We start from the raw sequence: 14037 nt of genomic DNA on the forward strand, positions 1-14037 counted from the left end.
AATTTAAGGAAGTTAGACAATGTGATAGAAACGCCGTCGCATCATACCTTGCATGCATATCACCAGCTGTCTTCAGCAAAAGCATTCAAATTCAAAAAATAAAATATCTGATTTTATTTATTATGTCTTCAGCAAAAGCGTTCAAATTCAAAAAACAAAAAACAAAATATCTGATTTTATTTATTATTAATTAATTATTTTATTTTATTAATTTATTTATTTTACTAGAAAACCCAAACAAATCCTAGCCGTTGCTTTTAATCCGTTACTCAATTTTGATGCTCCCTTTCAATTCAAATTCAAAACCCTAATTTTACTCCCAGTAAAAAAGTAGCCGTTTTCCCTCTTTCCTTCTCTCTCTCTATAAAACTCTCTTCCCCCATTTTTGAACTCCACCCCTTTTTCATTTTCTCTCTCCTCCAAAAATTAATTTTCTCTCTCCTCTTTCTTTAACAGAGAAAACTTCAATTCAATCAACCGAAAATGCGTGAAATCCTTCACATTCAAGGGGGTCAATGTGGAAACCAAATCGGTTCGAAGTTCTGGGAAGTTGTTTGCGCTGAACATGGCGTCGATACCACCGGAAAATACCATGGTGACAGTGACCTTCAACTGGAGAGAATCAATGTCTACTACAACGAAGCGGGTTGTGGGAGGTTCGTTCCTCGGGCCGTTCTTATGGATCTTGAGCCCGGTACCATGGATAGTATCAGATCCGGCCCGTATGGTCAGATTTTCCGGCCCGATAACTTTGTCTTTGGTCAGTCTGGTGCTGGGAATAACTGGGCTAAGGGTCATTACACTGAAGGTGCTGAGTTGATTGATTCTGTTCTTGATGTTGTTCGCAAAGAAGCTGAGAATTGTGACTGCTTACAAGGTATTCGACGAAATGCGTCACTGAAAAAAAATAATTAATTTCTTTCATTTTTCTTCGTAAATTATTGTATGTTGTTGTTTTTGGTGTTGGATCTGAGTGTGGGATGTGAAATGAAATGGAATTGCAGGGTTTCAAGTTTGTCATTCATTGGGAGGAGGTACTGGATCTGGGATGGGAACTTTGTTGATTTCGAAGATTAGGGAAGAATACCCAGATCGAATGATGATGACTTTCTCAGTTTTTCCATCACCAAAGGTGTCTGATACTGTGGTTGAGCCTTACAATGCTACTTTGTCTGTTCATCAGCTTGTTGAGAATGCAGATGAGTGTATGGTTCTTGATAATGAAGCTTTGTATGATATCTGCTTCAGGACATTGAAGCTCACCACTCCTAGCTGTATGTTTTTGCTACCCTCTCTTGCTTTATATACTGTATTTGATTTGTATACTCTGATTTGAGTGTTACCATTGCATCAATCTGTGTATTATGGGGATCTTGATTTATGAACTCATTTTTTACTTGTTAATTTGAAAATTTCAAAATAGACAAGTATAATTGTAAGAAATTGATTGATGGTATACTTTTGTTGCTTAAGCTTGCTTTGTAGATTCTCTGAAGTCGGTGTTTTGCTCAAATTTGGTATTGTTGAGTCATTTGTGTAGTGTTGTGATGTGAAAACTTTTAAGATCTGGGTTTTGGTTTGAAATGCAAGAAGTTCATCATTTTGTTTAGCAATTTAAATTTGAGTTCTAATCTGGGGTATTTGGTTTAATTAATTGCAAGAAGTTCATCTGACAGTTCTTTTGCGTTCTAATCTGGGGTAGTTTGAATTGTACAGTTGGTGATTTGAATCATTTGATATCGGCAACCATGTCAGGAGTAACATGCTGTCTGAGGTTCCCAGGTCAATTGAACTCTGACCTCAGGAAACTTGCAGTCAATCTAATTCCATTCCCCAGGCTTCATTTCTTCATGGTTGGTTTTGCTCCCCTCACATCTCGTGGATCGCAGCAGTACCGCTCCTTGACAGTCCCTGAGCTAACCCAGCAAATGTGGGATTCTAAGAACATGATGTGTGCAGCAGATCCGCGTCACGGTCGTTACTTGACAGCTTCTGCAATGTTCAGAGGAAAGATGAGCACAAAGGAGGTTGATGAGCAGATGCTTAACGTGCAAAACAAGAACTCTTCCTACTTTGTTGAGTGGATTCCCAGCAACGTCAAGTCCACTGTCTGTGACATCCCACCCACCGGTTTGAAGATGGCATCGACATTTATTGGTAACTCGACATCAATCCAGGAGATGTTCAGGAGGGTGAGTGAGCAGTTCACTGCTATGTTTAGGAGGAAGGCTTTCTTGCATTGGTACACCGGAGAAGGGATGGACGAAATGGAGTTCACTGAAGCCGAGAGCAACATGAATGATTTGGTTGCGGAGTATCAGCAGTATCAGGATGCAACAGCTGAGGAGGATGAATATGAAGATGAGGAAGAAGAGGAGCAGTATGAATGACAGCAAGTTTGTGCCAGTAGTTTTTTAAAGTAACTATGAAGAAATGTTTAAAAAGATATTTTGTCAAAGTTGGTTGTAACCTCAACTTCCAGTTGTAGGAAAACTGACTTAAATTCACCAATGTGACATTGTAGGAATTTTCAAGAATGTTGATCAAGTTCTAAGTTTTTGTTGCCAATGGCTTCTTTTTATTTTGTGATACTATTTCATTGCTTGATTTCTTTTGTAATTGTATTTAAGCTTACAAGCAAGCCATTAGCCCCTATTTCCTTGACTTATCCTATTTTCCATATGCAATCTCTCTTTGCCATTTTCATCAAGTCGAGATGATTATAATTCGTACACGAGATTTTTAGTTTTAACTGCAGAAAGAGAAAGAAGTATTAACAACAACCTTAAAGGTGATACATGAATAGCCAATAGAAATTAAAGCCTTCAAGGGTTTGTTTGACTCATTCCAATTGACCATGTATTAACAACCACCTTAATTTAAAATGAAAATTAAAATAATTCGTACACGAGATCTTTAGTCTTAACAACAACCTTATATCTATCCCTCAATTACCACAATTTTCATCAGCCACCTCCACAGCTACTGCTTCCAAAGCGCTACTCTCTCCACCATGAACACACATAACCATTAACCACTGCCCATGCCGATTATGCCACCATCACTCCGCTACTAGTAACCTCCAAATAGCTGCGTAGTAGCTCTCCTGCTTTCTAAGAGCATCTTTATTGGTGAACCCAAATAAATGGTTCATGGGTCACTATCACAATTTCTCTCTCATCCACGTCAACCCAACAAACCATTTACAATATTCACTTTTAACAATGAACACTAAACAATGGTTCATTATCAATACTCCCTACCCCACCTTATTTTATTTTTGTAAATATAATCTTTTTGTTTCATAATTATAATTTATTAACCCGATGTCAATGTAATTAATTGACGTATTTAATATTTTAATCGTGATTACTAATTAAGAAATTATCGCGTTTTTTTATCAGTTTTTTAAAAAACTAATTCTTTTGATTAATACTTTTTAAACAACAACGCAACTAATTTTAATTAACAAAAAAATAAAAAAAAAAAGAGGTACAAATCGTGATTACATTTCTACAACTATAATCTAGTACATTTTATTTTTTTAAAAAAAAACAACGACACATCGTTTTGTAAGATGTCCTTAGGGATAACCATTTGTTGTAAACCTAGTTGCCGGAGTTTTCGTTGTTACCAAATTTATTCCATATATGTTCGACCAAGTCGTTTTTTAGCTGCAAATGAGTATGTTGATCCTCAATCTCTGTTCTACGAGACAAGTAAAAGCCGATATCCACAATACGATTAGTACGGTACTCGGTAGTGTCCTCATTAGCGTTGCCTCCAGCATTCATAAACTCATTGGTATTAACGTTATTTTGATACGTCTCTCGTTCATCTTCAACGATCATATTATGTATTATGATGCAGGCGAGGTTGATATTGTGGAGTATGTCGGTATCCCACGCCAAAGACGACTTTTTAATAATGGCAAAACGAGCTTGGAGAACCCCAAATGCGCGTTCAACGTCTTTCCTTGCAGCTTCCTGGTGTTTTGCGAATAAACGATCCTTAAGAGTTTGTGGACTCGTAATGGATTTCACAAAAGAAGCCCATCTAGGGTAGATTCCATCAGTAAGATAATACCCATTCGTATAATGATGACCATTGACTACGAAGTTCACAGGAGGTGTCCGACCCTCTAAGACGTCTTCGAACACAGGGGATCGATGAAGCACATTAATATCGTTGCAGCTACCTGGCATCCCAAAGAACGAATGCCATATCCATAGATTTCTGTCCGCAACTGCCTCCAGTATGAGAGTTGCAACTCCTTCTCTTCCTTGATATTTCCCCTTCCATGCGTGTGGACAGTTCTTCCACTCCCAGTGCATACAATCAATGCTGCCTATCATGCCAGGAAATCCACGTTCTTCCCCAATACGTAGCAATCTTTCCATATCTGCGATGTTTGGACGGCGTAGGTACTGATCACCGAATAGGTTGATGACACCTTCTGTAAACTTTTGGAGTGCCAATCGTGAAGTAGCCTCACTTATACGGACATACTCATCACAAGCGTCTTAAGCACACCCGTAAGCTAGTTGTCTAACGGCCGTAGTGCACTTTTGAAGTGGAGATAAACCAAGACGACCTGCCGCATCTCGCCTTTGTTGAAACCAAGGGTCATGTTGGGTCACTGCGTTGAGAAGGCGCTCAAACACATGTTTACGCATTCGAAACCGGCGCCGGAACAAGGAACTTGGATAAACTGGGACCTCCGCGAAATAGTCATTGTATAACCGTGCATGACCTTCTTCGCGTCCCCTATCCTTTCGGGGCTTAGTAGATTTGCGTCGGCGTTGCTGAGTGGCAGCTTGAATAATTGGTGGAATGTACTCATGCATTACGTGTTGTATCATAAGACACACTTCATTACGTTGTTGAACTCTAAACTCCCTTCCCTCATCATCCGAGTTAGATGAAGATGAAGAGGAATCGGTTGAGCTTTCGTTTAAACTGTTTGAATTCATTTTGTACGTAAGAAATGTAAGGTAGAGTGAGGTTTGCTAATAGTAACTGCAAACGATTTATGTGCTTGTGTGTAAAAAAAAATGAAAGAATGGTGTTTATTTATAGTGAACTAATTTGTAATTCTTCTTCAAAAACAACTGAATATAAAGAGACAAAGATCACATGGGCTATGACAAACAATGAATTATAACCACACAGAAACTGAATGGAGAAGAAGGGTTTCACATGGGCTAACAAAGGGGAAATTAAGACACTGACACAATTATATATAAAGAGACAAATTGATATAATTGAATAAACAGAATAAGATCACCTGGGCTATGAAATTGATAAAGTACAAACATAAGGAAATGAGTACAAGAGGTTGAACTGGAATTGAAAATTTATCACTACTGAAAATGAAGAACAACAAAGGAATTGAACACACTTAACTACAATAAAAAAAAGGACACTAAGCATCATTATTGAAACGTTGAACATTGTTCCGAAGTATTACTATCATTTCGTCTTCCCACTGTTCTCGGTTTACTTTCTGTTCTAGACGAGATAGTTGCTCCCAGTTGATCCTATATTGCTCCAGCTCAATTTTCCGTTGTTTCCTTGCCTCCTTGCGCTCCTGTACTTCAAGTCTCTTCATTTCTGCTTCGTTTGACACATTCATCGACTCCCCAAGTAGCTGCAATCGGGTGTTGAATGTTTCTAATTCCTTAAATGCTTGACTTGATGGAGCTTTACCCTTCAACCTCGACTTAGCCATTTTAATACCTTCAACACGAGCTACTCTCTCATCACCGACACCCACACTGGTTGGTGTGGTAGGTGAGGAATTGTCACCCTCACCCTGTGTCCTCTTCCCACTACTTCTGCTCCCTACAGACTCATCCGTCAGTGGAGTTGAATGTGGACGTCCCACCGAAGGCTTGAATGTTTGTTGGTCCAAGAAAGACCGGAATTTGTCCTACTTCCTTATTTGGATCCATTCCTCGTAGAAGGTGAATCGTCCGAACGAGTTCTCATGGATTTTGTGGGCCTCTTGGATAACATCATCTTCGTTATAGCCACTTCCCTTTCGCTTCAGGGCCTTATCATAGCTTCCGCACCACTTTAACACGTTTTCAGAGATTCGCATCCACCTGCCCTTCAAACTACTAATAGTTCGTAGGGATATTTCATCTGGATTCGATTCCCTAGCAGCATCGTATGCGTCCAAGACCCACTTCCTAAATACACCCTTCTTTTGATTTGTGCCGGTAATTATGTCGGTGCTGGTGTTCATGTAGCAGGATATAAGAGCCGCAGTTTCTGATCGCGACCAACTTCTATTGTTTGAACCACCAACACGAAATGCCGGAGTTGATTGGAGTGGTTGCTGTAACATTTGAGTGAAGTTTTGATGGGGAGAAGGAGTTTCATTTCCCTCACCATCATCCTCGCATTCTTCATTTGCCTCATCTTCTTCAGATAAGACATTGCTCGATTCCCAAATATTGGGATTCGGTTGTTGTGACGGAAAATAACCAGATGCAGCACCATATTCACCGTAACCCATTGGTATCATGGATGGATGTGGGAAATTTGAACTGCTTTGAGAAAAATTAAAATTTTGAGGGAAATTTGGTGGATTATATGGGAAACTTTACTGGGGTATTTGAGGATAAACTCTAGAAAAATTATGGGGAATATTTGTGGGTGTTTATGAAAAATTTGGGTGAATTGGAGGAAAATTGGCTTGATTCGGGATCATATTTTGACCCAAATTTTTTTTCTGCTTTCTATTTGTTTTGGGGTTGGTATTAGCATCCATAACTATAATTTATATTTGGAAAAAATAAAATTTTAATATTAATAATAATAATAACGATAATAATAATAAATACAATGAATAATAACGATAATAATAACAAAAATAATAATAATAACGATAATAATAATAATAATAATAACGATAATAATAATAATAATAACAATAATTATAATAATAATAATAACGATAATAATAACAAAAATAATAATAATAACGATAAAAATAATAATAATAATAATAATAATAATAATAACGATAATAATACTAAAAATAATAATAATAATAATAATAATAATAACGATAATAATACTAAAAATAATAATAATAATAATAATAATAATAATAATAATAATAATAACAACGATAATAATACTAAAAATAATAATAATAATAATAATAAATACGATAATAAAAAAAAATAGTAACGATAATAATAATATTAATGATAATAATTAAAAATAATATTAATATTGGTATAAATAATAATAATATTGGTAATTATAGAGAGGATTTTTGAAGAGAAAAATATAGTAGAAAAAAATGGATATTCAAAGTTGAAGAAAGTATATCAATATGGGTGTCTATTTATAGAGGGGAAAAAAATAGAGTCGTTGGTAAATTTTTTTTTTATTTGTATTTTGTAAAATATATCCGTAGTAAAATTACAACGGATTTATTTAAAACACTGAACACGTGTCAAGCAGTGGCTGGGCCAAGTGGCGCGCTCCCAGCCGCTGATTTCTAATTTTTTTTCTGCCCTTTAATAAGCAAAACGACGTCGTTTTGCAACATGAAACAGCAAAACGACGTCGTTTTGTATGAATATCAGTGGAAAATTTTGGTGGGGCCCATAGCGAATTATTTCGTGCAGTTGCTTGCTCCTGCAATCGAACCCATGACCACTTATCATGAACAATTATAGAGTTTGCCATTAAGCCACCACCTTATTTGTTCACTCATTGTGAACTATTAAAATGTTCACCATTAAAGATGCTCTAACTCGCAATAAATCAACCCTCGTTCACCACCATGGCATGTGCGAAAGGTGGTTCGGCAGGCACCACCCTAAACGGATAAAAACAAAACCCTAAAACTCGTGTAGGGTGGTTTTAAGGGTTGGGTTTAGTTTTGGGTGGGGAAAAGGGAGGGGGTGGGGTATGCCAGCGTCGGGGGATCATTTGGGCGCTGGCAACCGGCAAATGGAGGGGGGAGGGGTGGTAATGGCTGGGACTTTTTAAAAAAAAGTTTCTATTTTTATTTTTATTTTTATATTATATTATTATTTTATGAGATAATGAGCCCCACTTGAGGAAACCCTAACATTTTATGTTAAGTGGTAGCAAAAGCTATATTTGTAACTTTTAGAAGTAGCAAAATAAAATAAATTTTAGATAGGTAGTAAAAGTCAAAATAGGGTGTTTAGGTGGTAGCAAAACTCAATTTTTTATTTTTTTATTTTATTTTTATATACACATAGGTTGGTTTGTTGGGTATTTCTCAATACTGAACCAACTTGGCAGATTTGTTATAGCTCTAAATCAATTTTTTACGATCCCAAGAAATACCCTGCGCCCATTAGAAGAGATTTGTGAATGTATGACTTTTTCAAGCTAAAAAATGAAAGAAGATGAGGTGTTTCTCATGGATCCCTCTACTTCTCAATTCCCATGATATCTCTTGGGTGGTAAAAACTACGGAGTACAAGAATACAAGTTGCCTTAAGTGTCCATTTAATTAGCTTGGTATATGGATGTCTCTTGTCGTTGACTCAGGGCACATATAGCAAAGTCAATTGTTTTCGGATATCTGATAAAATTGTTAAATCTCTTCTTGAATGATCATCATCTCAATTCTCAACTAGCCTAATCGCATGCTTCTCTTTATGAGCAAGACCATTATATCCTTACTCAAATGCTTTATATATTCTTCAAGCCTATTGGATACATTAGCATAACATAATATGAACATGTCTTAACTCTTAAGTTGGCCATACTTTTCATAGTCCATATTTAAGGTAATTCAACAAGCAAATTGTCAAAAGATCGATCCCAGTAACTAGAAACAAACTTTTAATTTGCTACATTTAATACCATTAAATTGATGCAAATTTGTACCCATGAAGTTTGAGAATGAAAGTGTATAAATTAATTTGTGAGAAAATTGACGTAAATTAAGTAGTAAAAAAGAAAATTAAAGGTTCAATATCATACACTCATTTGTTGCAACTTTAACTTGAGGGTTTCTTGAGGTCGTGGTAAAAAAAATGCACAAAAATGTCGTTTTAGTGTTGGGTTAATCGTAAACTTAGGTATAAATCTCATCAATTTTCATAAAAACTCCAATATTCCTTTAAGATGTATATGTTTAAGAATTACGTACTTTATCTTAAAAACAAATCTGTAAATTAAAGGAAATTAATTTTGAAAACAAACCTAAAAATTAGAGAAATCTAATGGTGCTTAAACACGTAAGATCTACCCTAAATAGGATAGCAAAACAGTGAAGCAAAAATCTAGTTAAAACAATGTAACTATGTAAGAAATCTAAAAAACTTGAAGGAAGTTCCAAGAACCATTCAATAAAGGGAAAAACCGTGCATGGAATTGATCATAGCCGCACCATTACTACGCCAATATCCTTCATCTTCGCCATCACTTTGTTCGTCTGATCCATTATCACTATCATCACTTTCGTCGTTCTCATTGTGCCCTTCATCTTCGGCATTGTCATCCTAATCACTATCACTATCGCCTTGATCGTCGTCTTCATTGTCGTCATTGTTATTAGCTTCTTGTTCTTCTACATCGGACTCAGGGTCAGAGTCTACATGATGGTTTTGCGCGTGGTTACGAAGAGCATTGTATGCCGCTCGATATTCACAATCGGGATGTCCACAAAGTCGTGGAATGTTATTCACCCATGCTATGGTAGCTTGAGGTGGAGTTATAATTTCGGTGGTGAGAAAGCCCAAACAATCTGGACGAATGCATCTTGTAAAAGTTAGTCGTCCGTGTTCCGCATTCCATTGCGGTTTCCAAAGTTGTACAAACCTTCCAACACATTCGATTCGGGGCGGAATAGTTGCACATACATACAATCCAGGACATTCTGGATTTGATGTGCAAACTATAATCTTGGCATCATGAGCTGGTTCATTACATATCACACAAGTATAAAAAAATTCTGAGTTTGGATCGTTACTTATGATTATGTTGTTCATGATGAAATGAATTGAAGTTGATGATTGTCTAGGAATTTTCAAAGTTAAAGCTTAATTTATACTAGGCATTCTCATCATGGATTTGAGCTGAGAATATTGATTAAGCTAAGAACCCCTATTGTATGAATAACAAACTATTCATATGGTCTTCATTTTTTTTTGTCCAACAACCATATTTTGCAGAAACTCTTACATGATACATACTATCATATGACAAGTTGTTGTTGTGGACTTATGGTCAATCATACTCTCATTCATATCATATGATTTTTTTTTGTAAAATTTTGCCACTTACGGTCAATCATATTCTCAATTCATATTAAATGAATATAATTCTCTATCTTAACCGTCTTATATCTATCCGGCTATCCCTCATATAAGATGGAAACTTCTTGACCACTTTCAATGGTGGGCAAAATTAATGCTTGTCCAATATCTCTCTACCCACTTTCTCTCTCAACAAATCAGTTTTGCCTATGGACAATTTTTTTGCCCAAGTCTTGGGCAAATTAATACATGCCCATGGGCAAGTTTTCTTTAGCCCACCATTGTAAGACAATTAATGACATGCTTGCCCACCAAAATGTAAAAGAGAATATTTTCTGTGTATTTCAATAACTGTACAGCAGCTATATATATATATACAAAGAAGCTATTTTAAGTAAAGATAAATTACAATACCAAGAATTAAGGAGAATAAAAATCATATCACAATTATATGGTAATCCCATGATTGTAGGCATAATGAGAGGAATCAAAAGATTTAATCCGTTATACGCCCCTGCAAAATGGTCGACTAAGTAGAAAGACCACTTTTGGAAACTAAAGTATTGAAGTGTTGACGTGGAAGAGGCTTTGTTAGAGCGTCTGCCAACTGATCAGTTGTGGAAATGTAGGAGACGCGAAGATTACCAGCTTGAACAATTCTCTCGTACAAAGTGATAGTCTAATGCCAAGTGCTTCATTTTGGAGTGAAACACTGGGTTAGCACTAACGTAGGTAGCACCCGCACTATCGCAGTAAATGACAGAAGGTAGAGGAAGACTGAAACACGACTCCTTGAACAGATTTTGGAGCCAAAGAACTTCTGCCGTGGCACTGGCAACAGCCCTATATTCTGCTTCGGTAGATGATCTTGCGCGAGTTCGTTGCTTTCTTGAAGACCAGGATATTGCATTCTTACCTAGGTAAACAATGTATGCTGTTGTTGAAATGTAATCGTCCTTGTCCCTAGCCCAGTCAGCATTCGAGAAGGAGTGTAAGGAAAGAGGTGAGTCCTTGTGTATAACAAGACCCATGTGAGCAGTACCATTGAGATACCGGAGGAGACGATGAAGAGCTTGCATATGTATGGTAGTAGGACGTTGCATGTACTGGGCAAGCTTGTTGACAGTGAAGGCAATGTCCGACCTTGTCAAACCAAGATAGTGAAGGCTTCCAACAATTTGGCGGTAGTGGGTGGGATCATGTAGTGGTTCACCATGTATAGTAGGGATGGGTTAGTGATAATAGGAGTGGGGGAAGAGTTTGCTTCTTCCATATGTGCTTTGGAGAGAATATCATGTATATATTTCTTTTGGTTGAGGAGAAGACCGTTAGGGTGAGGAGTTACCTCAACACCAAGGAAGTAAGAGAGAGAGCCAAGATCCTTTAATGAGAATCTGGTTGCAAAATTTGTGATAAATTGGTCTAGGTAGGACGGGGAATTGCTAGTCAGAATAATATCATCTACGTAAGCGATAAGGTAGATGATATTCCCATTTTTGTGGAGGGTGAAGAGAGAAAAATCGGAGATGGTATTAGTGAAACCGCATTGAAGAAGGTAGTGGCGGAGTTCATTATACCATGCTCTCGGGGCTTGTTTAAGACCGTAAAGGGCCTTGTTTAACTTACATACGTGGTTTGGAAAGGAGGGATCAGAGTAACCGGGAGGCTGAATAGTATATACATCCTCAGAGAGAGAGCCTTGGAGAAAAGCATTATTGATGTCCAATTGTCGAAGAGACCAACCGTGAGTAACAGCAAGAGAAAGAATGACCCGTACCGTAGCTGGTTTGACAACGGGGCTGAATGTTTCCCCATAGTCAATACCGGACCTTTGGTTGAAACCACGAGCTACGTACCTAGCCTTGTATTAGGTTATGTTACCATCTTTGTCTCTCTTAATACGAAAGACCCACTTGCAAGTAACAATGTTTTGAGAGGGAGAGGAAGGAACAAGATCCCATGTTTTATTAGCGCGCAAGGCTGCAAATTCGGCATCCATTGCCTTGCGCCAAATAGGACTCTTGAGAGGTTGAGTGATGTTTGTAGGGACCTCAATAGCAACAACTTCAGCATTAAGGTTTAATTTTTTGATGGGTTTGCGTATACCGTGTTTAAGTCGAGTTGACATGGTATGTGTAGGAGAAGCAGGAGGATGGGAGATGGGTGGTGCTGGCGGTGGAGATGTTGAGATTGGTGAAGAGTGGGAAGCAATATGCGAGGAGGATGCAGCGGAAGTGGGGGCAGAGAGTGTTGGAGCAGCGGAAGAGGATGTGGTTGGTGAGTGAGGGGAAGGAGGGGAAAAGGGAACATTGATAGTGGGCTGGATGGGTGTGTCTAGTAGAGTGAGGAAAAGAGGAGCCCATTCATCTAATAAGTCAGAGATGGAGTGGGTGGGTTGGGAATTGTTTATTGTAGCAAAGGGGAATACATGTTCAACGAAATGAACATGACGAGAGGTATAAATTTTGTGGGAGATAGGTTCAAGACAATAGTATGCACTTTGTGTTGGAGAGTACCCAATAAAGACACAAGATTTAGATTTTGGGTCAAGTTTGTGAGATGTGTATGGTTTAAGCCACGGGTAGCATAAGCAACCAAAACTTCGTAGTTTATTGTAGTTAGGTTGAGTGCCAAAAAGCTTAAAGAAAGGAGAGTCATTGTTTAGAGTGGGTGTAGGAAGTCGGTTTATGAGATAGGTAGCGGTTGCACATGCATTTGTCCAATATTTAAGAGGCATATGAGCATGTGTGAGGAGAGTAAGAAATGTTTCAACAATGTGTCCATGTCGTCTTTCGGAATAGCCATTGTGTTGAGGTGTATGGGGGGGAGAAGTGAGATGAGAAATGCCATCAATGTAAAGGTATTTGCTAAGAGACTCATATTCACCACCATTGTCGGAATAGAGTGTTTTGAGAGGTAATTGAAAATATTTCTCAACTAATGCTTTATATCTAACAAAAACAGTGGTAGTGTCCGATTTTTGTTTAAGAGGATATAGCCATATGTATTTTGTGTAGTGATCGACAAAAATAATGTAGTATTTAAAACCATCATGAGAATAGATCGGTGATGTCTAAAAGTCCGTATAAACATATTCTAGAGGGGAAGAGGAAGAAATAGAAGAAGTATGGAAAGGCAATTTATGACTTTTATTACAAGCACAAGCATTACAATCAAGAGTTGCTATACTAGGGATATTGAGATTATTTCTAGAAATGAGATGACGAAAAACATTTCTAGAAGGATGCCCGAATCGATGATGCCAATGGAGAGATGTAGTTGTTGTGCTTGTGAAAACTTTAGGAGAGTGGAAAGACACTTCATAGACGCCAAGTTTAGAGTGGCCCTGGAATAGACATGCCCCCGTTTTGAGATCCGTAATAGAAAAAGAGGAAGGTGAGAAAGAGATTGAGACATTATTATTATTGCAAAGTTGAGAGACAGAAATAATATTTTTGGTTATGACAGGTACAACAAGGACATTATGGAGAGTTAAGTTATTTGAGAAAGAAATTGTGCCACAGTGAGTTATAGCAAGAGCCTTACCATCACCAACTAGAAGTTCCTCAGTGCCATCGTAGGGGGCATGTAAAGACAGATTGTTGAGATCATTGGTGACATGGTGCGAGGCACCACTATCCAGCAGCCAAGGGGAAGAGGAGGAGGCAGATTGAGGAAGGGTAATAGTATTAGCTTGTGGTTTGGCGTGAGATTGATTAGATGTGTAAGGAGGAGGGGTTGCATGTGGGTATTGTTGTTTAAAGAGAGAGCA

The 14037-nt window shown here is 37.7% G+C and overlaps 2 protein-coding genes and 1 pseudogene across 2 annotated transcripts; 1 reads left to right on the top strand and 2 right to left on the bottom strand.

Annotated features, from left to right (window-relative positions):
- Positions 1-483: 483 nt before the first annotated feature.
- Positions 484-2666, top strand: LOC110688336 (tubulin beta-2 chain-like). The gene is made up of 3 exons (XM_021865076.1): positions 484-877; positions 1005-1274; positions 1717-2666. Exons 1-3 carry the CDS (start codon positions 484-486, stop codon positions 2388-2390), a joined length of 1338 nt encoding a protein of 445 aa, XP_021720768.1. The 3' UTR covers positions 2391-2666.
- A 942-nt stretch (positions 2667-3608) lies between these two features.
- On the bottom strand, positions 3609-4973 carry LOC110688591 (annotated as a pseudogene).
- A 959-nt stretch (positions 4974-5932) lies between these two features.
- LOC110688592 (glutathione S-transferase T3-like) lies at positions 5933-6523 on the bottom strand. Its single transcript, XM_021865358.1, has one exon. The coding sequence runs from the start codon at positions 6521-6523 to the stop codon at positions 5933-5935; it is 591 nt and encodes a 196-aa protein (XP_021721050.1).
- Between the last annotated feature and the right edge of the window lie 7514 nt (positions 6524-14037).

This window comes from Chenopodium quinoa, unplaced genomic scaffold (genome assembly GCF_001683475.1).
Source record: "Chenopodium quinoa cultivar QQ74 unplaced genomic scaffold, ASM168347v1, whole genome shotgun sequence".
Lineage (NCBI taxonomy): Eukaryota > Viridiplantae > Streptophyta > Magnoliopsida > Caryophyllales > Amaranthaceae > Chenopodium > Chenopodium quinoa.